This window comes from Canis lupus, chromosome 37 (genome assembly GCF_003254725.2).
Source record: "Canis lupus dingo isolate Sandy chromosome 37, ASM325472v2, whole genome shotgun sequence".
Classification (NCBI taxonomy): Eukaryota; Metazoa; Chordata; class Mammalia; order Carnivora; family Canidae; genus Canis; species Canis lupus.
In genome coordinates, this window is record NC_064279.1 from 11543958 (window position 1) to 11568504 (window position 24547).

The 24547-nt window shown below is 37.3% G+C and overlaps 2 protein-coding genes across 4 annotated transcripts in view; one reads left to right on the plus strand and one right to left on the minus strand.

The window, feature by feature from the left end:
• Nucleotides 1-22323, plus strand: part of KIAA2012 (KIAA2012 ortholog) — a 130837-nt gene extending 108514 nt beyond the window's left edge. Inside the window, exon 23 of one of the 2 annotated variants that reach the window (XM_049106646.1) lies at nucleotides 21114-22323. The gene's annotated coding sequence lies outside the window, so the exon portion shown is untranslated. Of the gene's footprint in view, nucleotides 1-16861; nucleotides 19458-21113 lie in introns of those variants that run through there. The other variant, XM_049106647.1, reaches the window with a different exon arrangement.
• The window catches only part of SUMO1 (small ubiquitin like modifier 1), a 31246-nt gene continuing 7756 nt past the window's right edge, over nucleotides 1058-24547 (minus strand). For both annotated transcript variants that reach the window (XM_025442033.3, XM_049106652.1), the window contains exons 2-5: nucleotides 16221-16295; nucleotides 10302-10379; nucleotides 8163-8234; nucleotides 1058-1896 (exon numbers count right to left, since the gene is read on the minus strand). In XM_025442033.3, the coding sequence (XP_025297818.1) occupies nucleotides 1828-1896; nucleotides 8163-8234; nucleotides 10302-10379; nucleotides 16221-16295 (294 nt within the window). In that variant the 3' untranslated portion in view covers nucleotides 1058-1827. The remainder of the gene's footprint in view (nucleotides 1897-8162; nucleotides 8235-10301; nucleotides 10380-16220; nucleotides 16296-24547) is intronic.

A 24547-nucleotide genomic window follows, 5' to 3' on the forward strand; every position in this document is an offset into this window, starting at 1 on the left:
TTTAGTAAGTTAACCATAGCAGAATGCAACGTATTTAGAAGAATCCAATAAACTAAATAAGTTTATTTCCCCAAAGCTAAACTCTACCACCTAAATGCTAACCTTCAGACAGAGATACAAACAAAATTAAGATACCAACTACATACTCTTGCATTCTGAATAGCTCAAATAGCCTATCAAGTTTGTTACTCAGGCCTGAAAGAAATACGCAATTCAATGAGGATTTTTCAGAAAAGGGCCCCATTCCTAGTCACTACTTAATATAATATGATAAATGCCAGGTGACAATCTAAAGGCTCTAACTTACCTAAGGTAAACATGTACAACACAAATAATTTTTCAGTTAGGGTCAGACATAGGAATTTGTAAGGCAAGCCAATTATTTTTAACAGGTGACTTGAGTAGGGTATTTAAGCTATAAGGGTTTATAAAATGTATTAGAGATAAGTTTTATTTGCTCTTCTAAAGTACTCAGATGACATTCTACCTGGAATAACACGAAAGAGGATTATGTGTATGCATACATATACTAAATCCTGTGATTCGTTAAGAGTTAAAAAGCTAAGCCCTCTAATAGGAACTAATTTAGTACTTTAATTTTATACAAAGTTTAAATATTTAAGATGAAATAAAAAGAAAATATAAACAAATATAAACAAAGTATACCAAACCTTAACCTAAGCAGAAAACATTCTGTAAACTGTTAAAGGAAAAACTTAGAATTATCAATATGAATCAATTAATTTTTGGCATGCCCATTTATTCAACATGACTGGATAACTATATCATAGATATGCACCATACAAGAATATCAAGTTTAAAAAAAAAAAAAAACAGAACACTGAGTATTTAAGAAGGTAGCGTGGCCTTAATTAAATCCTTAATTCAAAGGCACTTCAGTAGCTTTCAGTGCTTCAAAGTCATGATCATCATCACTGTACAGTACTGAAAAATTTATTTGTACCATGTACAAACAATAATTTCCAGTATTATGCAAGAAAACTTTTAGGCATTTTCTTTTTTCTTTCTATACAATTAAAAATAAAATGAACATTAGTACGGTTTTTACAAATATTTTGTTTATTTTAATGAAGCTGGTACAGACAATGTCCATTTAAAACCCATATCCCAGGCCAAAAAGTACAAATAAAATCAAAAAGAGCAGTGTTCTGTTGAATACACTTCTGCATGAATAACTTTATTAACTGCTAATGAAAATTAGAACTTTTCTGGGATCTTCTGACAAGACTTTTATCTTAAAATGCTTTCTCTTCAGTGAAGCCATCTTTGGAGTTAGTCATTTACTCTCATCATCTCTGTCTTCTCGACTCCAGCCTGATATTTCTCTTCTTTTGGTCCAGACCCTCAAATTTTAAAAGAAGCTTCAAGTTAAGGAAAGGTCATTTTTCCACAGTTCAGTTCTCTGAAAAACTTCCATCTCCCACTGAAAGTCATAGTCCAGGAGTGAAGCAATCACATGCTAGAACTTCAGGGCCAATTGGAAAGTCATCATGAACACTTGTATTGGTCGATCTTATTTATCACAAGCCTGAAAATGCACAGTCCTGGAAAAGGTGGCCTCTCTGTGCACACATGTAATTTTTAAAAAGGAAAGGGCAATATGAAGGGGGCTGAGGTTTGATCACCAAAAATCAGCACAATGAAAACAAGTGATAATGAATAATGGGCACTAGAATTCAAATTACCAGATGTTTTAAAGAGATGGGGTGCCAGTTTTCAATTCCGTTTTGAACACCACATTACAAAAGAACTATTTTTAAAAATAAAAAAGGATTGAGGGTAAAGAAAAAAAAATAAAAAGAATATCTAAATCGTTGAATGACCCCCTGTTTGTTCCTGATAAACTTCAATCACATCTTCTTCCTCCATTCCCAGCTGTAAGAGGATAAAAAAATATGTTAGAATATAAAAGCACTAATTTTTTCATTGGCTGCAATTATGTGGCCATTGTTTTAAAATGCAAAAAGATACAGAAGTAATCCATAGTTACCCTGCTCTAAGATTAAGAATCTGGGTTTCCTTTTTTTTTTTTTAAGATTTTATTTATTTATTTATTCATGAGAGACACAGAGAGAGAGGCAGAGACACAGGTAGAGGGAAGAGAAGCAGGCTCCATGCAAGAAGACCAGTGCAGGACTCAATCCTGGGAATCAAGGATCACGCCCTGAGCCGAAGGCAAATGCCCAACCGCTGAGCCACTGAGGCGTCCCTGGGTTTCCTTTAATCTAAAGAACATAGCAGTATGTCTTTCCTCCTGATTCTGGCTGTGAAGTCATTCATCTAACCCTGCTGAGCCAGTTCACCTCCCAGTCTATTCAGCATATAAAGTGTTTTGTTTTTTTTTAATTTTTTTAGAGCGCACCATGCATACATGAGCAGGGTAGGGGGTGGGAAGAGGGGCAGAGGGAGAGGGAGACAGAGAATTTTAAGCAGGCTCAGCATGGAGCCCGACATGGGGCTCAATCTCACAACCCTGAGATCATGACCTGAGCTGAAATCAAGAGTTGGACACTTAACACACGAAGCCACCCAGGCATCCCTAAAGTGTGTTTTTTAAAAATACCTCAAAGGAGTTTTAAATCTAATGAAACATGTATTTCATAGTTTAAACAATAGTTTGATGGTGTATCTTCCAGAAAACCATTTTACTTTTAGATGCAATTACTTGATAGAATCAAGATACTTGATAGAATCTCTTTATTTCAAAAAACTTGATCTCACTTTAAATATATGTGGTTTTGGGCAGCCCTGGCGGCTCAGCGGTTTAGCGCCACCTTCAGCCCAGGGCATGATCCTGGAGACCTGGGATCCAGTCCCACATCGGGCTCCCTGTATGGAGCCTGCTTCTCCCTCTGCCTGTGTCTCTGCCTGTCTCTCTGTGTCTCATGAATAAATAAAATCTTAAAAAAAAAAAAAATATATATATATATATAGGTGGTTTTAGTTAGAAAAATACTGCCTAGGGATTCATTTTGAAGTGGTTTGCTTTGTCATCTATAATTCCTTCTGGCAGTTAACTACTATTTTGATAGTGACCACTCTGAATGTAGAAACGTTATCTAGACATCTACTCTTACTTGATAACTCCAATTTTACAAGCTAGATTTGTCAGCCTAGCCCCTCTCAATCCTTAAAGAAAAAAAGGGGGTCCTTCAAAATGCCTTTTACAGAATGCTAAGCAAAGCAGAGGCAATTAATAGCGTGGTTGTTTTGGTGTTTTGTTTTTTTGATGTGTCCTATATGCACTGAAATATTCTAGAATTTTTTCTTAAAGACACTATTAACAATGGCTGCCTCTGAGAAATAGGAATGCAGAGATAATCAGAATATGTTTACTTTCCATTTCATATACTCTGATAGATTGCTTTTTATTATTTTCAACTATGAATATTCTTTATTTAAAAAAGAAAAGAGTATGTAAGGGGGCATGGTGTCCCACAGAAATCCAGGTATCACCCTCAGTGAGGGTAAAGGAACATCAATTTGTTGATTCTGGTGTGCAGTCAGGGTTCAGAAGCATTGTTAACAGGCAGACTGAAAACAAAAACTAGTATAGTTTCCACTAAATTACAGTGGATCACAAAAGCAAATGAAAAATAAAAGGAAGTCTAAAATCAGTAATCTCTACTGAGAAAAGTTATAGGTGATATTTTTGGTGAATTACAAAATGTGAAAAGAGTAAGAAATCTAAAAATAAAACAAGTAAATTGAACACCAATAAAAAATAAATTTAAAAAAAAATAAAAAATAAAATAAACACCAAAAAAAAACAAAAAAATAAAAAATAAATAAAAATAAAACAGACAGGGGTGCCTGGGTGGCTCAGTCGGTTGAGCGTCCAAATCTTGGTTTCAGTTCAGGTCATGATCTCAGAATTGTGAGATCGAGCCCCATGTTTGGGCTCCACACTCAGCTGGAATCTACTTGAGATTCTTAGATTCTTTCTCCCTCTCCTCCTGTCCCTCCTCCCCATGCTCATGCTATCAAATCTTTTCTTTTTTTTTTTTTAAGATTCTATTTATTTGACAGTGTGAGGGCATTCAGGTAGGCAGAACGGCAGGCAGAGGGAGAAGCAGACTCCCTGCTGAGCAGAGCCCAACAACATGGGGCTTAATCCCAAGACCTGGGATCCCTGGGTGGCGCAGCGGTTTGGCACCTGCCTTTGGCCCAGGGCACGATCCTGGAGACCCGGGATCGAGTCCCACATCGGGCTCCCGGTGCAAGGAGCCTGCTTCTCCCTCTGCCTGTGTCTCTGCCTCTCTCTCTCTATCATAAATAAATTTTAAAAATTAAAAAAAAAATTTTTTTTAATAAAAAATCCCAAGACCTTGGGATCATGACCTGAGCCAAAGGCAGATGCTTAACCCACTGAGACATCCAGGCACCCCTCTAATAAATACATCCTAAAAACAAAAACAAAAACACACACATGGATTTAGGACTTTTTAAGTGATTACACTGCCTCTAGTGTTATGGATATCTTGATTGTGGTGTATATTTGTATATTAAAATAATTAAAGATGCTGTTAGAACTTTATTTAAAGATTTTATCCTTAAGTAACATCTACACCCAACGCGGGGCTTGAACTCACAACTCCAAGATCAAGAATCACATGTTCCACTGATTTAGACAGCCACGTGCCCCAAAACTTAATTTTAGTTGCATATATAGCCTGTAAAGATTGCAAGGAATAAAATGCAACATTACAAGAAACCTTTAAGTTGGGGAGGCACCACATATCCTCCAGTTATGGAAAATATGAAGCAGTCAGCTTCAAGAAGTAACTCTGTAGAGATGAATGAATAATGAGTAGAAGGACGTTACTCCCTAAATACCTACTGTCTCTTCCTCTGCCCCATTATGCTTCTGAAAAGATAATCTATTAATGACATTGAGGAATGTGGCACTTAAATATAGTCAATATCTACTGTGTTGTAGAGATTTTATCAAATTATCACTTCTCAGCCTTTTGGCTAAAATCAAGTGGAGATTATATCAAATAAGGACAGGAAAAATACAGGGATCCCTGGGTGGCTCAGTGGTTTAGTGCCTGCCTTTGGCCCGGGGTGTGGTCCTGGAGCCCCGGAATCGAGCTCCGCGTCAGGCTCCCGGCATGGAGCCTGCTTCTCCCTCTGCCTGTGTCTCTGTCTCTCTCTCTACGTCTATCATGAATAAACAAATAAAATCTTTAAAAAAAAAAAAAAAAAAGGACAGGGAAAATACAAGATGAGTTTGAAACATCTTATTGTGCCAAACATTAAGAAAGTACTCAAGGAGCACTGGGCTGGCTCAGTGGAACATGAGACTCCATCTCAGGGTTGAGAGTTCAAGCTCTATGTTGGGTGTAGAGATTACTTAAAAGAAAAGAAAAAAAGTACTCAAGAAAGTAGGTGGATACTAAATCAGGGAAAAGTTTGATGACAAAGAGGATATTCATGTAGTTTCATAGTTTCTTTCTTTCTTTTTTTTTTTTTTTTTTTTATTTATGATAGTCACAGAGAGAGAAAGAGAGGCAGAGACACAGGCAGAGAGAGAAGCAGGCTCCATGCACCGGGAGCCTGATGTGGGAATCGATCCCGGGTCTCCAGGATCGTGCCCTGGGCCAAAGGCAGGCGCCAAACCGCTGCGCCACCCAGGGATCCCAGTTTCATAGTTTCAAAGTATGTTTCCACTAATTACAACAGGAAAAATAACAATTACACTGTAATAAAAAAAAAAAAAGTTAAATTGAGTGATAAAAATAAACATTATCAATAAGGGACTTTGTATACTCCAGATATTACATTCTAAGACAGACACATCACCATTTATGTAGTATTCCAGCCCAAAATGCATAACCTGAATCTAATCATGAGGAAATAGACCAGACCAAATTGAGGGACTTTCTAGAAAATAACTGGTTTGTACCCTTTAACAATGTAAATGTTATGAAAGACAAAGAAAGGCTGAGGAACTGTTCTAAATTAAAGATGATTAAAGAGAAACCTAAATAAAAAATCTTAATACTGAACTGGATCATGTGATGGAGGAGAAAATTTGTTATAGATGTAATTGGGACAAATGATAAAATTAGGTTGTAAAGTATTCTAACAGTGTTAAGTGTCCTGAATTTGATAGAATACTATGGTTATGTAAAACAATCTACTTGATCTTAAGAAATACACACTATCAAGTAGTATCAAGTATCATTTACTAATGACAGTGGTGTCTGCAACCTACTCCCAAGTGGTTCTGGTAATAAATGCACATATACACGAGCAGAAAGAAATAACTAAAGGTAGCAAAAATTTAAAAACCAATCTAGGTAGAAGAGAGTAAAATGTTTAGTACCATTCTTGCAAGTTTCCTGTAAGATGGAAATTATTTCAAAATAAAAACTTGAAAAAAGAAGGGAGACATATCAAAAAAGAACACAGACACCAACTTGAAGGGGCCACCACTGGCCAATATTTAAAGAATAATCACAATTTCAAAGTATCTCCCCAGAAATTACTTATTAATTTAAAAGGAAAATAACTTTTTACAATGAATAAATCTGCCAGTTGCCACCTTGACTAAAGTTGACCAAAGTTAATGTTACTCATAACAAAACAAATGAACATCCTGTACTTCCTGATGTTATGCACTTAGAAGTACATAGCTTCACTCTGTACTGCTACTACCAAAAATACAAAACTGAATCTAATCATGAGGCAACATCAGACAAACCCAAACTGAAGGACATTCTAAAACATGGCCTGAACTCTTTAAAAAATGTCAGTGTGATTTAAAACAAAGACTAACTGTTCCAGATCAAAGGAAGCCAAAGAAGGATAATAACTAGTTAGAAGACACTAATCCTAGGATGAGATCCTAGGTCAAGTTTTTTTAAAAAAAGGCTATAAAGAGAGCAGCCTAGGTGGCTCAGCAGTTTGGCGCCACCTTTGGCCCAGGGTGTGATCCTGGAGACCTGGAATCGAATCCCACGTCAGGCTCCCTGCATGGAGCCTGCTATTCCCCTGCTACTCCCTCTGCCTGTGTCTGCCTCTCTCTCTCTCTTTCTCTGTCTCTCATGAATAAATAAAATCTTTAAAATAAAAAAATAAATAAAAAATAAAAAGGCTATAAAGGGACCTTACTGGGATAAATAGAAAAGTCTATTTGACTGCATATTCAATAAGAGTACTGTAGCAATGTCAAGTCTCCTATATTTGATAATTTAACTGTGGCTCTTAGGAGGTAACTAAAATATTTAAGGGTAAAAGGTCATATCTGTAAATTAACCTCAAATGATTTACCACTAATAATATGTGTATACAGAAAAAGTGATAAAGCAAATGTATCATAACATTAAAAACAGGTGAATCTAATGAAAAAGTTATATGGGAGAATATTATATACTAGGCTTATAACAACTCTAAGTTTGAAATGTTTCAAAATAAAAAATGAATAACAATACATCATCATTCCCACTATAAGAAATATCGAAAATGTTATCTTGTATTTGGAGGGGGAAATCTGTATAAATATAAAAGCACACACACATATATACTCTCTCCCACACTTTATTACTTTCAGATACCTCTCAGGGGAGGGGGGATATATAAACAAAGAGTCCATACAATGAAACAATTAAAGACACGGAAGCATTAAAAAACACAAATCAAGGTGACAGAGCCAAACATATTAATATATACTAAACTTCTATATTAAGTTCTCAAAATGGGTCAAACGTCAAAATTGAACCATAAAAGGTCACCATCACCATGAAAGTGCACCAAAAATTTGCCAAATTTGAGGAATACTTGTTCCTCTTTAAAACAAAATGGTGCCTTAAGACAATTGCAATACTCAATTCCCACTTTCCATCTAAGATTTTAAGTAATCTCTATACCCAAAATGGGGCTCAAATACACAACCCTGAGATCAAGAGCTGCATGCTCTACCCACTAAGCCAGCCAGAAACCCCACCACCTCTCTTTTTATTGGCACTTTTTAAGGCAATATACAGAAAGTTCAACTCAAAAGACTTTTTCTGACAAATGATATACCACCTAAATCAGATAATGTTCAAGAAAAGGGTAGCTTAGCTTAATACAAGGGAACCAAATCATTCAATGCAGGATTTAACATTTTTCTTCAAAGAAGAAATTAGACTCACTTCTTTTGGAGTGTGATTATCAGCAATTCTCTGACCTTCAAAGAGAAACCTGAGTGAATTCATTGGAACTCCCTAAAAAAGTAAAAAAAGAACAAAAAATCAAAACATATATACGCGCGCACACACACACACACACAAATCTTAAAACATATACTAGGAACTTTGATGCACAAAAAGCAAGTATGAAAGCTTCAATAGAATGCATTGAACATAAAGCTAGATATATCTATTCCATCATAATTACCATTTGTTGAGCACCACTTATTTGCTAGGCCCTCCCTATACCAAGTATTTCACATATATAATCATAATGTTCATCGCAACAACCCTGGAATGGTAGGTACTATCACCTTACCTTCATTTTACAGCTAAAGAATCTAAGGCATGGAGAGGGCATATAAGCTAGACAGCAATTTAAGGCCCAATGTGTTCCTAAGCTTATGCTCTTAACCACTATTCTATCCGGATTCCTCTAAAATCTCTAAGCTAACATAAAAGATAAAATCAGAAATTGGATGAGCACTCTCACTAGTTTCCAACCATACAAGCATAATTAGTTTTAAACAAAATTAGTTTTAAATCACAGAAATTTGGTAAAGCACAGGAGCTAGCCAGGTAAGGTACAATGAACCTGTGATGACATGGACTTTATCTTATCTTGTGTTGGGGTCAAAGAAGTTTCTATAGAAACCAATCTATAACATCAAAATGTAAAAATGATTCGATAAATATTTATATACTTTTCAATCTCTATCGGGTAAGTCTTACATATTTCAGATAAATGAAATTTCCTATTCCTTGTAGATAAGTAAATAAAAAGATTATCAAACCTCTGTGAAGCATAAAAACTTTTTCTAAAGACTATAAAGTATACTCTGAAGCATAAATGAGAAAGTTGGAAATGATTCTAAATTGATTTTTTTTTTTTAACTCCCCAAACCTAGCACCTTCATCTTGGATCAAAGTTTAGTTTTCACTTTAGCATTGTGATTTAACTCTTTACTTTGCATTGTTTTGCCTCAATAATCAACTCCATCATCTATAGATGGGGTGAAAAGACTAGGTGCTATGAGGATTAAGTGACAATGCCTCTCAGTGCAGAGTGCACTTCCCTGTGAACATCTCCATTTTAGCTTCCAGCAATATTATTAAAATGTGAACTAGCTGAACCCCTATTAATCGAATATTACTGAGTTTAGCAACTAACATCAAAAACAGAGACAGAAATGTTTGTTTTACTTAACACCTAAGTGATCTCTTCTCTTCTGGCAGAAATGATTTTTATTTTATGCTGGTTACAAATTTAAACTATAAAAAAGCAAACCTTCTAAAAAAAAAACCTGTATTATCTAAGTTAATATCATGTAATATGATTCCATTATTAAAATCTTAGTTGTCTCCTATATATACTAATTTCAATTACATTTTCTATTTCATTAATAATGATTAACATTTATTGAGCATTTTTAAGTCTCATGTTAAGAGCTTTGTGTAGGTCATCTGCATGATGTAGGTAATGTTCCCACTCTACTAAGGGAGAAACAAGGCATATAACTTGTCTAAGACCCCACAGTCAGACAGTGGTAGAGACTGACTTTCAATCTAAGTAGATTAAAGGAATTCGTTATTGCTCTAATAAATTGAGCTTACGAAGACCAGAATTTGAGAATCTGTATAAACAAGCCTCCTTTATGATTTAAAAAAAAAAAAAAAAGAAAATCCCTTGATGTTGAAAACAGAATGCAATTAGCAGTAATCTGTAGTACTATTTACAAAGATAATATTAGTACTTAAGTTTAACATATGGCTAACCAGGCATGATTAAAAACAAGGAAATTTCACAGGTGATCACCAAAAATCGCCTTTACTGTTCTATATGCTGGTGAGCCATTAAGATAGAAGCATTCATATATCTATCTTTACAACTCTGAGTTGCTTTTCAAAATAATTCCACATACCTTATGAATTCAAATTTTGAAATGGGCCACAATGGGAAAAACGCAATTAAACAAGGTATAAGGAGTTTTCTCCTTGATCTGCTAATGGTGAAAATAATAAAAGATTTTTCTTTTGACAATTTTCTTTACAAGAAAAATTAATGACATATAAAGCATTGTATTTATACCATAACATACAAACCTGTCTTTGACAGTATGATTCTTTGAGTTTCTTGAGATGTGTTGTCATTTTCACTTTGAAGTGAATCTCACTGCTATCCTAAGGAGATAAAAGAAAAATAATTATCCCTTTGTGTAAACTATTTGCTCTGCTTGAAACAAATCATTTAATTACACATAAACTACAAATAGAAACATAAACCCTATCACTTATACTTCCACCAAAATATATATATATTCTTTAAGATTTTATTTATTTATTCATGAGAGACAGAGAGAGAAAGAGAGGCAGAGACACAGGCAGAGGGAGAAGCAGGCTCCATACCCGGAGCCCAATGTGGGACTCAATCCCCAGACTCCAAGATCATGCCCTGGGCTGAAGGCAGGCGCTCAACCGCTGAGCCACCCAGGCATCCCCAAAATATTCTTTTTAACATTCCTAACAGAGTTTATTAAAACACTCTAATCAGGAACATCTGGATGGCTCAGTGGCTGAGCATCTGCCTTTGGCTCAGGGCGTGGTCCTGGAGTCTGAGGATCGAGTCCCACATCAGGCTCCCTGCATGGAGCCTGCTTCTCTCTCTGCCTCTCTCCCTATGTGTCTCATGAATAAATAAATAAAATCTTTAAACAAAAACAAAAACACTCTAATCATCCTCAAAGTTACTTCATGTCCATTTCAAAAGAAACTTAATAAAACAATCTGTCTTGGACGTTAAAATTAGCAGTTTATTTTTATTTTTTTTTAAGATTTTATTTATTCATAGAGACAGAGAGAGAGGGGCAGAGACACAGGCAGAGGGAGAAGCAGGCTCCATGCAGGGAGCCCGATGTGGGACTCGATCCCAGGTCTCCAGGATCACACCCCAGGCTGCAGGCGGCGCTAAACCGCTGCGCCACCAAGGCTGCCCAAAAATTAGCAGTTTAAATAAAAGCATGTATGTCAAAGAATGCATTCCTTCATAATTGCGTATCTATTCTATTTTCAAAATAAAGAAAGTTGAACTACCACAAACACCCAAAAGCAACTGAAAAACAAAAGTACCCCCCTCACACAACTAAAGTGTTGTTAAAGGTGGCCAAACCTACAAAAGAGACATATATATCATAAAATAACAGACCAGAAACTCATTTTTGTCAGAAAGTCATCCTAAAGAGTCCTGTTTCTATCATATGAGTAAAATGAATAAGAACCTGAGTGAGTCAAATTGATTTATAGATCCACAGATTCTTTTCTTCTACCTAGACTGTCAAACTATCAAGCAACCATCAGAAAACAAAACTGGTAAAATTTCAAAGCCAATCCTTATAATTACATATCATATTCCCAAATGCATTTTAGTGGAGGTTGCACATTTATAATTCGTATTTTTTTCTTTTTTTTTTAAGATTTTATTTATTTATTCATAGACACAGAGAGAGAGGCAGAGACACAGGCAGAGGGAGAGGGAGAGGCAGGCTCCATGCAGGGAGCCCGATGTGGGACTTGATCCTGGGTCTCCAGGATCACACCCCAGGCTGCAGGCGGCGCCAAACCGCTGCACCACCGGGGCTGCTCCGGTTTTTTTTTTTTTTTTTTCTTTTTGCATGTTTATAATTCTTGTTTGTGACTATAAAGAAATACAAATTCTCGGAACGCCTGGGTGGGCTCAGCGGTTGAGCACCTGCCTTCAGCCCAGGGCATGATCCTGGAGTCTGGCATCAGGTTCTCTGCATGGAGCCTGATATTCCTTCTTCTAATGTCTCTGCTTCTCTCTGTGTGTCTCTCATAAATAAATAAATAAATAAATAAATAAATAAATAAATAAATAAATAAATAAATAAATAAATTCTTTAAAAAATTATCTTCCTATGGATAATTTCACACAAATAGATGATATTTCTATAGCATACTTCATGCCATACGCTAAAATTGTTTCCAGATGCATTAAAGGCCTAGCATTAAAAAAAAAAAAATTTCTTTTTTACCATTTTCTCTTTTGAGACTTTTTTCCCTAACCTTGACACCGAGAAATCTGTATTCTAAATCAAGACTTTGGCCTAGAAGCCACAGAAAAAGGACACTGATAATTGATAACTCGTCACTCCACCACAGTTAAGGGATACTAGAGAAAATATTCATAACAGATATTGACAAGAAAAATCAAGAGAACAAAGAATTCCTACAAATCAGTAATTCTTAAAAAGGTAATTCATGGCATAGGACATATATATCAATGGCATAGAACTGACAGCCTAAAAATAAAACCACATATATCTACAGTCAGTTGACTTTTTACAAGGATGGCAATCAACTCAATGAGAAAAGGACAAACTTCCAACCAAAAGTCTGGGACAAATACAAAAGAAAAGTTAGAATCTATCTCAAACCCACACAAAAAGTACTCAAAATCATCAAAACTTTAGTGTAAGAACTTAAAACCCTAAAAAATTTTAGAAAAATCTGTAAGAAGAAATATTTCTGACCCTGGATGAGGCAACAGCTTTTTTTTTTTTTTTAAGATTTTATTTATTTATTCATGAGAGACACAGAGAAAGGCAGAGACATAGGCAGAGGGAGAAGGAGGCTCATCGGGCAGGGAGCCGATGTGGGACTCGACCCAGGACTCCAGGATCATGCCCTGGCCGAAGGCAGACACTTAACCAGTGAGCCACCCAAGTGTTCCAAGGCAACAGTTTCTTACATATGACTCCAAAGCCACAGCAAGAAAAGAATAATTCACCAAAATCAGAAACTGTGCTGCAAAGGATACGATACCCAAGAAAGCAAAAAGACAACGCAAAGATGGGAGAAAATATTTGCAAACCATCTATAAGGGTCCAATATCCAGAATAAATGAGTTCTTATAACTCAAAAATAAAAAGAATAATCCAATTCAAAAATGGACAAAAGATCTGAATAGACATTTCTTCAAAGAAGTACAAATGGCCAGGAAGAACATGAAAAGATGCTCAACGTTATTAGCCATTAGGGAAATGCAAATCAAAGGCACAATGAGGGGTACCTGGCTGGTTCAGTTGGAAGAGCATGTGACTCTTAATCTCAGGGTCATGAGTTCCAGCCCCATGCTAGGTGTAGAGATTACATATATATATAGCACAATGAGATACCAGTTCACACACACCAGGGCAACTATAATAAAAAATGATAGAGGGCACCTGGGTGGCTCAGTGGTTGAGTGTCTGCCTTTGGCTCAGGTCTTGATACCAGAGTCCTGGAATCAAGTCCTGCATCGGGCTCCCCACAGGAGTCTGCTCCTCCCTCTGCCTATATCTCTGCCTGTCTCTCTGTATCTCTCATAAATAAATAAATAGAATCTTTAAAAGAAAAAAAAAGATAACAAGTACTAGCCAGAACATGGAAAAACTAAACTTTCACACACTGCTGCTGGGAATGTAAAATTTTAAGATTTATTTTTTTTTTAATTTATTCATGATAGACAGAGAGAGAGAGAGAGAGAGAGAGAGAGAGAGAGGCAGAGACACAGGCAGAGGGAGAAGCAGGCTTCCTGGATCCCGGGACTCCAGGATCATGCCCTGGGTCAAAGGCAAGCGCTAAACTGCTGAACCACCCAGGGATTCCCTGAGAATGTAAAATTTTAAAGCCACTACTGAAGACAGTTTGGCAGTTCCTCAAAAAGTTAAAGTCCACTGTATTAGACCCAATAATTCCACGCCTAGATATATATCCAAGAGAATCAAACACATAAATCCACACAAAAACTTATACATGAATGTTCAGAGCAATGTTACTCATAACTAAAATGAGGAAACAACCCAAAGGTTCACTAACTGACAAATGGATAACAAACTGTGGTATATCCATACAATGAAATATTATTCAACCATAAAAAGGAATAAAATACTGGTTCATGCTGCAACTTAGAGAAAAATTGAAAATACACTAAATGAAAGAAGCCAGACACAAAAGGCCATATATCATACGATCCCATTTATATGAAATGTCCAGAATAGGCAAATCCACAAACAAAAAATAGATTAGTGGTTGCTAGGGGTTGGTGGAGGAGAGGAGAATAGCAAGTACTGCTAAGGAGTACAGCATGTCTTTCTGGGATGATGAAAATGTTCTGGAACTAAATAGTGGTAATGGCTGCACAGCATTACAAAAGTCACTGAATTATACACTTTAAATAGTGATTTTTGGGGTCCCTGGCTGGCTCAGCCAGTAGAGCACGCAACACTTAATCTTGAGGTTGAAGGTTTGAGTCCCATATTGGTATAGAAATTACTTTAAAAAATAAATGAATGTTGGGGACACCTGAGTGGCTCAATTGGGTGGCCAACTTTTGATTTCAGCTCAAGTCATGGTCTCAGGGTCCTGGGATGAGTCCTGTGTTGGGCTCCCTGCTCAGCAGGGGGTCTACTTGTCTCCTCCTCCCTCTGCCCCTCCACCTGCTCCCACACATGAACACTCTCTCAAATAAATAAATAAATCGTTTTAAAAAATAAAAAATAAAAATAAATAAACTCGAGGCACCTGGATGGGTCAGTCAGTTAAGTGCCCAACTCTTGGTTTTAGCTCAGGTCATGATCTTGGAGTACTGGGACTGAGCCCCAATCAGGCTCAATACAGAGTCTGTTTGTCTCTCTCCCTCTACTCCTTCCCTGCCCACCCCAGGATCTCTCTCTCTTTTTCTCTCTCAAATAAATAAGTAATAAAATATTTTAAAATAATAAATGAATTATTTAATAAATAAATAAAATGGTGATTTTTATAGTATGTGAAATACTAAAATTTTTCAAAATAAGATAATCATAAACAGAAAAAGGATATACACATACAAAAATCTAAATGTAGTAGCCTACTACATCACAATGCCTACTTCACTTACCTCACTTCATCTCATCACATATGCATTTTATCATCTCACATCATCACGAGGGTGAGTACAGTAGTAAGATATTTTGAGAGAGAGATCACATTCACATAACTTCTATTACAATAGTTATAATTGTTCTATTTTATTATTAGCTATTATTGCTAACCTCTTACAGAGCCTAATGTACAAATTAAACTTTACAGAGGTATATATGTACAGGAAAAAAAACCAGTAAATACAGGGTTCAGTACTATCCATGGTTGCAAGTATCCAGTGGGTTCTTGGAATATATCCCCACAGATAATGGGGATTACTGTATGAAGATTCATTTCTCCAACAATTTTCAACTAATCTTAATTATCAGTTAACATCTCAAAAAAGGTCAATAAAGATACAGTACAAGGAAAAAGAAATGCCAGGAAAGAGAAAGGGGTCAGGAAAAGGGCTGAGAGGCCCTTTAAGGTTGGCCTTAGCTTTATCACTCAATAGCATTTACTATATTTGCCACTGAAGAGAAATGTTTTTATATTTGGAGAAATTAAGATAATCTAAATATGTCTAGCAGATCAATAATACACTATCAGTTTTTTCTAACTTCAACAACAGGTGCATATATAGTAAGTGAAAATGCCATTTTTATTCTAAAGATTTTAATTATTTGAGAAAGAGCATGTGCGTGCAGGAGTGCGAGGCAGAGGAAGAGGAACAAGCAGACTCCCCACTGAAGGGAAGTCTGACGCTGGCTGGATCCCAGGATCCCAAGATCATGACCCAAGCTGAAGTTAGACACTTAAGTGACTGAGCCACCCAGATGCCCCCAAAATGCCATTTTTTAAAAAAGATTTTATTTATTTATTCATGAGAGACAGAGAGAGAGGCAGAGACACAGACAGAGGGAGAAGCAGGCTCCACGCAGGGAGCCCGATGTGGGACTCAATCTGGGGTCTCCAGGGTCACGCCCTGGGCCGAAGGCGGCGCTAAACCCCTGAGCCACCGGGGCTGCCCCCAAAATGCCATTAAATAATTTGCTTTTTAAATAATTTTTCCTGTGTCAGAAATTACACTTTAGAGAGTTAAACAAGAAAAATAATGAAACTCACCTGTCCAATGACTTTGAGTTTAATGTATTCTCCTTCCTTCTTATCCCCCAAGTCCTCAGTTGAAGGTTTTGCCTCCTGAAAAAAAGTACATTTACAGATAAAAGTTCCTATATGCTATTTTAATTACTTTTTTTAATGAGTACCCACCACTCTCAGTACAAAATCTGCACTTGAGAATATAAAGAACGTTTTCTCTGCTACATCTATTAAGCAAAAAAAAAAAAAAAATCCTAAGTCAATTACTGTTTCAAACACCAACGCACTAGATATCAAGAAAGAAGAAAAGAAAAGAAAAGAAAAGAAAAGAAAGAAAAGAAAAGAAAAGAAAAGAAAAGAGAAAAAAAAAGAAAGAGAAAAAAAGAAAAAGATCTCTTTTATTGTAATATCCCTACAGTAATGGTTCTTAAACCTCCCCACACATAGGAATCACCAGAAGGACTTAACAGCCGGCTGGGCCCCCACTCCCAGCTTTTTACCCCATAGGTCTGGGCTAGGGCTGTAATTTGCATTTCTAACAAGTTACCAATTGTTGCTAATGCTGCTGGGCAGAGGAACAACCTAGAAACCATTACCCTCAGGTCAACTCCTATTAGTTTGAAGAAGCTCATTCTCCATAAATCCTTAAACATTCTGAATTCCAGATTCTCTTCTCATGGCCTATCAGGAGAAGTTAACTCCAACTGCAAAACTGTACCAAGAAACAAACTGGGACGCCTGGGTGCCTCAAGCGGTTAAGCGGCGGCCTTCGGCTCAGGGCATGATCCTGGAGCCTCCGGTCAAATCCCACATCGGGCTCCCGGCAGGGAGCCTGCTTCTCCCTCTGCCTACGTCTCTGCCTCTCTGTGTCTCTCATGAATAAATAAATAATATCTTTTAAAAAAACATGTATTAACTATATTAGCATAAGCAATATCTATTTGGGAAGGAAAATTAAAGAGCATATTGGCCTAATGTGCTCTAGAGTCAAATCAGTTTTACATCATCTACTTATTTTATCTGAAGCAGTCTATTCAATTTTAAAAGATTAGGCTTGGGAGACGCCTGGATGGCTCAGTAGTTGAGCTCTGCTTTCGGTTTAGGGCGTGATCCTGGAGTTCAGGGATGAGTCCCACAGTGGGCTCTCCGGGGGAAGCCTGCTTCGCCCTCTGCCTGTTTCTCTGCCGCTCACTCTCTGTGCCTCGGATGAATGAATGAATGAATGAACAAACGAACAAACAAAGATTAGCCTTGGCTGAAAAAACTTAGGGGAATAAGTGTAATAAGTAAAAAGTACAGAGTAGGCAGGAAAAGGAAAGAGGAGACAAAATTCAGAGAGAGAAGAGGGCTATAAAATAATTTCAAATGAAGAGATATTGAAATGAAAATGAATAGAATACGTAGTTAATTCCATTAACTACTACATTAGCTACTAGTGGCTACATTTCTTAGCCACTAGTAGCTAAGAAAAGCAAGCCGTTTTACTAAAGGAGGTAACGTGGATAATTTCTCTCAGTAATGTTTCAAAAGTAGTAGCTTTCCTGTGTACCTTACCTTAGTTTGACCACAAAATTAGCCACTTATTTAAATATATACTCGTTTGTTCAAACACATAATTTAAGAATATAACCAACTATATTGTATTTTACAAGTAAAATAACAGAGCCATATTACCTGTGTAACTCATGCCAGTAACTTAAAACTAAAATTCTTCAACATTCAAAATTTAACAGAACATATAAACTACAAGGAGCTTTTAACTTTAAGATACAGGATAGAGTCCACGGAAATGCTTAGACAACAGAACTGACTTTGTTAGTGTAAATCCTTGCCTGTTTTTCATTCTGCAGTACCTTCAACATTTGCTGACTACTGCATATTAGGGTAGCAGACAAAATGAACCTTTAGTGAGACAGTATTTCACCTGAAAACTAGAAGAATGTCCTCAGTCTCACCACCACATTTCTATGAATTTATATTCATAGTAAACAGTTGCTTCTTCCTTTAAGTATCTAGAGAAGGTAAGGACAGCTTATTCCATGCAGTGAAGAGCAATAAAGAGCAATGAAACCGAGTTCTCTTTAAAACTGAGAGGAAAAGGGGTGTTAGGAAGCTATTGTTTGAATTAAAACAAAGGAGGAAAACCCTCACCCAGCAGCAATTCATCAGCACAATGGGAGTGATTTTGCTCCAGTTTCTAAGATAGCTATAGAGGCTACTCAAGGACAAAAGAGTTCCTTCCCCTCCTCCGATCCCTCGTCCACACTGCTTTTCTAAAAAGCACAGCTTCTCTAATTGCACAACAACCTCTAGCAAAAAGCATTAATAGCTCCCAGTACTTTAAGGCCTAGAAGCAAACCCCACAGCACCCAATTCAGTTCCTCCATTACCAAAGTCAAGTCTCATTTTTCCCTCACCACTTTCTTTACAAACCTGAGGATTCAGTTAAACTGGACTATTTGCTGTTCCCTCCAATAAGTCTACTAGCATTCTTCCACCTTCAGCCCTCTGTGGTCTCTGTTTCCTTTACCTACCTAGACTATATATCCTCCCTGAACCTCTCCTGAAATCACCTCACATCCCACACATCATTTGAAGACCAGTATTTAAAAAATACTCTTCCATGGGACACCCGGTTGTGCATCTGCCTTTGGCTCAGGTTGTGATCCCGCGGTCGGGGATCAAGTCCCACATCCGGCTCCCTGCATGGAGCCTGTTTCTCCCTCTGCTGTGTCTCTGCCTCTCTCTCTGTGTGTGTGTCTCTCATGAATAAATAAAATCTTAAAAAAAAAACTCTTCCAGGAACCAAAGCACCCCCCAACCTTCCAACTGGGACTAATATTTTCCTTTACTGTTCATATTTGCAATTTATTCATATCTTTCATGGCATTTATTCTCAATTCTAAAATATTCCCTCTGCAACCATCTTCTCTAGTTGTTGTCCTCATCTTTTTCTTCAAACTTCTTAAAAGAGAACTTAGCATTAACTGTCTCCACTTTCACCCTTAACCCACTATAATCTGGTTTATACCTTACCATTCTACTTGACACTGCTCTCACCAAGGTTACCTGTTCGACTCCTTATTGCTAAATCCATCAGACAACTTCAAGTTTCATTTTTAATTCTAACGCAATAGACACTAATGACTTCTTCCTTGGAAACTCTCTACCTTTGGCCTCCAAGATTCCATTCCCTCATCTTGACTATTTCCTTAAATGCTGGGGTCCTCTGGATTCCATGTCCTCAATCCTCTGCCTTGTTTTCTTTTTTTTTTTTAAAGAATCCTTTTTTTTCCTTTTAATTTTTTATTTATGATAGTTACAGAGAGAGAGAGAGAGAGAGAGAGAGGCAGAGACACAGGCAGAGGGAGAAGCAGGCTCCATACACTAGGAGCCAGACATGGGATTCGATCCTGGGTCTCCAGGATCGCGCCCTGGGCCAAAGGCAGGCGCCAAACCACTGTGCCACCCAGAGATCCCCTCTGCCTTGTTTTCTTAGATGACCCATGATTCCAACTACTTTTAGGTACTAATGACTCACAGTCATCCTCTCCAACTGGACAATTTTTCTGAGTTTTACACTCATTTATCCAAGTACTTGACCATCTCAACTCTCGATGTCCCATTGGTACCTGAATATAAGTATCTAAAATTGAATGCATTATCTCTAACTCCTCTGTTAGTTTTAACTCCCCTTCTGAAAATCACAATAAAAAACAAAAAACAATTCATCTTGGATTCCCAATTGCAATAAATGGTTACCGTACAGTCAAATGCCCAAAACAGAATCTAAGTGTCATCTTTGGCTAGTCTTCCTCTCTTAAATCTCACACTGGATCATTCAACATTCTGACAATGTTATCTCTTGATGGCTCTCAAGTTTATTCTTCTCCATTCCACTGCCTTATGTCAGATACTCATTGTTGCTCATTATCACTGCAACAGATTCCCCCAATCTTCCTCCCTTCAATTCTCCAAACTAACACCAGAACCATCTCTCTAAAATGCAATCTGATTTGCCCAGAATCTTCAAGACAGAATGTTAAGTTCAGCTTCCTTAGCATAACACTGATCCTTCATGTACTGGTCCCTACCTACCAATTTAGTCTTACTCTCCTACCTCTCATGCTAATAATAGCCTTTGCTCTAGCCATATTGAACTATCTACAATTCCTTACACATGACACCCTCTATCTTATCTCCACCATCTCCGTACACGTTAATCATCTCTGCTTTCTTAACCTACCTCCCTTTCAATATCACTCAGGCATCACTTCCTACAAAATGTTCTCCAATCACTTTCTTCAACATTCCAATAATGCTTACTTTTCTCTTTAATAACCACACATTTGCGTATCTGTATCTTCTACCAGATTGAGATCCTCACCACTATACTTTTTATTCTTCGCTATATTTCTGATCAAGCACAATGTTAGGTACTTTGAAAATATTCAATATGTTTGTTAAATAAATTAATGTTTTCTATGATAGTTTTGTCTTGACTTGGGAGAGGACCCAAGTTTTTTCATCTTTATAATCTCTATAATGCCAGGCAAATACTAGGCAATAATTTAAAGCTTGTTGAATTAACATTATTTTCTGTATCATACCACAAAATCTTATTAATGCTTCATACTTCTACTATATACAATAGTCAGTCCAAACAAAAATCCTTTCAGGTTTTTATATTCACAGTTGGAAATAAAAGATAATTCACTTCAACTGCATAAGAACATGTGAACAACTAGGATATGGAATTTCCAAAAAAAATCATATCCTAGTCACTACATTTTGGTGATCTCTTCTCAACTCTGAAGCACCAGGGCAATGTCATGTGTACCATTTGTTTAATAGCTTCATGCTTGCCTAATACAGTCATCCAATTTTCCATGTACTATCTTTTTTTCTTTTGACTAGTCTGAAAAATGAGAAGATCTTGAACAAAAAAGGCCAAAGATCGTCTCCAGTGTTCTCAGTGTCTTTTGTATGTCTTCTTTCCTCCTCTCCCCTGAAAAAAGCAACCAATACAGAATGGTATGGCACACTAGTTACAAAACAGTGAAAGCATTCATTCAGCACTGGGTCTGGGACACTAGGTCATCAGAGAAAACTGAATCCCAGAGAGGGCTGGATGATTTGATTGGAAAGGAAGAAGCTGGTAATGGAAAGAAAAGTAACTATATGTACAAGATCAAAGAGAGGAACCAAAAGCCTCTAAATTTTCAGGTCTGTCAGCCAGGGCCTCAATCATGGTAACTGGAATGGTAAAGGAATTTATCAGGCACCAGGCACTATCAACTCTTCTTTCCAAGACATAGAGGGAACAGCGTGGAAATAGAAGATGGCCGAATTTGGAAAGAGAACTAGACTGGAAAGAACAGAAAACCCAACAAATGTACAAAATTCATGAGAAGAATTTTACTGTGCCATTTCAAAGTCAAAAGAACAAGAACTTTGCTTAGAAGTATTGGCATTTGGGGCAGCCCGGGGGGCTCAGTGGTTTAGCGCCACCTTCAGGCCAGGGCATGATTCATCCTGGAGACCGGGATCCAGTCCCACATCAGGCTCCCCGCATGGGGCCTGCTTCTTCCTCTGCTTCTCCCTCTGCCTGTGTCTCTGCCTCTCTCACTCTGTGTCTCTCTCATGAATAAATAAATAAAATCTTAAAAAAAAAAAAAGTATTGGCAATAAAAAGAAAAAAAAGGCGGCGGCAGCAGCTTTGGCAACCAGTATGTTGACTACTTAATCACATGAAGGGAACATCACACTTAACTACCTCCAATCTGTCAATGACCCTTCAGCTATACAAGAATTGTTCATTCTTGCAGGGCTGGGGGATGGGTATCCTAGGGAAACCCCAGAACAAAGATTCTCATTTGATGACATTAACAGATCTGTTCATTATGTAAGGTGTAATAATAATATTATTTAAAGAAAAAGTCTTTCTATTTAGAGATGGAGATTTACAGATGAAACTGAAAGATTTACAGATGAAATTATATAATGTCTGGGATTGCCTTCAAAATATGAGGGAGAGGGACGCCTGGGTGGCTCAGCAGTTGAGAAACCTGCCTTCAGCCCAGGGAGTGGTCCTGGAATCCCGGGATCGAGTCCTGCATTGGGCTCCCTGCATGGAGCCTGCTTCTCCCTCTGCCTGTATCTCTGCCTCTCTCTCTCTCTCTGTGTCTCTCATGAATAAAAAATATATATAAGATATATGTATTATATATATATATATATATATATATATATATATATATATATTCCATATTCCTAATGAAGAAAGTTCAATATGGGTAATTAAGTTGGGTAATTATAATACTTAACATCTGTTACTAAAATATTCAAAACCCAAATTACAATAAAATTACAATCCTAAAAACACAAAATACACATGCTTTCAGCTTCATGCTGTGTACATTTAAACTTAAGACACAGTACTAGAGATTTGGAATGGAACCAACCAGACTTAATTTCAAGGCTTAAGTCAAGCTGTCCAGACTCCAGATCTTTTGCAAATTTATATTCAACCCTAGAATTGGGGTTAAACACTAGATATGAAATTTCTCAGGAACTAAAAATTATAATTGAAAATCTCACTGGTTGTGTAAACTACTCTTTGAGCCTAGACTATGGACCTACGCAAAGCCAAGAACAAATGGCTTGACTGCATACAAAAGTCTCAGCAAACAGATTTAGAGGTATGGCAGACATTGTTAATTACCTACCCAACATCCTTTTTCCCCCTTTTCCTTATACAGTGGAGCCTAGATTTGCCCAGCTTCTCTTATGGCCACATGACATAGTGTCCGTCAATGAGATAAAAGGTGATAGACTTTTTGTTGGCACCTACTTTTTCCCTTTACTCCATCCCTTTCTCCTGCCTGGAACAAAGACACAAAGTAACCTCTTTATGCCCACAGGAGACAGGCATGAGAGTGAAGACATCTGTTATGGATGGGGGAGAAAGGGGTATGAAGGCATTGTGGAGCTGTCTTAGTAGCCCTGAACTACTTATGTCTAGACTTCTTGTTTCATGAGAAAAACTGAGACTTATTTAACATACTATACATCAGGTTTTCTGTTACTCAACCCAAAGGAAATCCAAACAGACATAGAAGGTGCTGTAAATAGGTATCATTTGCCTTATATTAAAAACAGAACCTAGAAAACTACCTCAATATACATCAAAAACAGAATGGATAAATTGTGGCACAATCACACAATGGAATACAATTTAGCAATGTAATTTAACAGCAGTACAACTACACACAATATAGACAAATCTCCAAACAAGGCTGAACAGAATAAGTCACACACAGAAGTATACACCATATGACTCTATTTACCTAACGCTGTAACGGCAAACTAATCTAATTAGTAGTCAGGGCAGTAATTCTTTTTTTTTTTAATAGTTTATTTTATTTATTTTAAGGATTTTATTTACTTATTCACGAGAGACACAGACACATAAGCAGAGGGAGACGCAGGCTCCATACAGGGAGCCCAATGTGGGACTCCATCCTGGTCACATCCTGAGCTGAAGGCAAGCACTCAACCGCTGAGCCACCCAGGTGTCCCAGGGCATTAATTCTTAATCTGTCTACTGGCTGCACGGATGTGATATCACTTTGTGAAAATTCAGCAAACTGTACATTTATGTGCACTTTTTTTAAAAGATTTTCTTTATTTATTCATCAGAGACACAGACATAGGCAGAGGGAGAAGCAGGCTCCCCACAGGGAGCCTGATGCGGAACTCAATCCCAGGACCCGAGGATCACAACCCGAGCCAAAGGCAGACTCTCAACCACTGAGCCATCCAGGCATCCCATTATGTGCACTTTTTGATACATATATTAATCTTTGGTGAAACCATGAAAAATCAGTGGGCCTAGATATTGAGGACAGAGGCCAGCAAACAGAACTCCACTTTTGCTTCAGATTCTCATTAGCTCAGTAAAGGGTAATCAAATGCAAAAATAATGGTCAAAAGAAAAGTGTAATAAATACAACACATCTTTAAATAAACTGAAGTTATGTGGCAGGAATATTCACAATTTAAACTGTAAAAGTAGGGCAGCCCGGTGGCTCAGCGGTTTAGCGCCGCCTTCAGCCCAGGGCCTGATCCTGGAGACCATGAATCGAGTCCCACATCAGGCTCCCTGCATGGAGCCTCCTTCTCCCTCTGCCTGTCTCTGCTTCTCTCTCTCTCTCTCTCTCTCTCTTTTCTCTGAGTCTCTCATGAATAAATAAAACCTTTTTTAAAATAAATAAATAAATAATAAGTAAGTAAGTAAGTAAATAAATTAATTAATTAAATAAACTGTAAAAGAAAGGGGGCACCGTTAA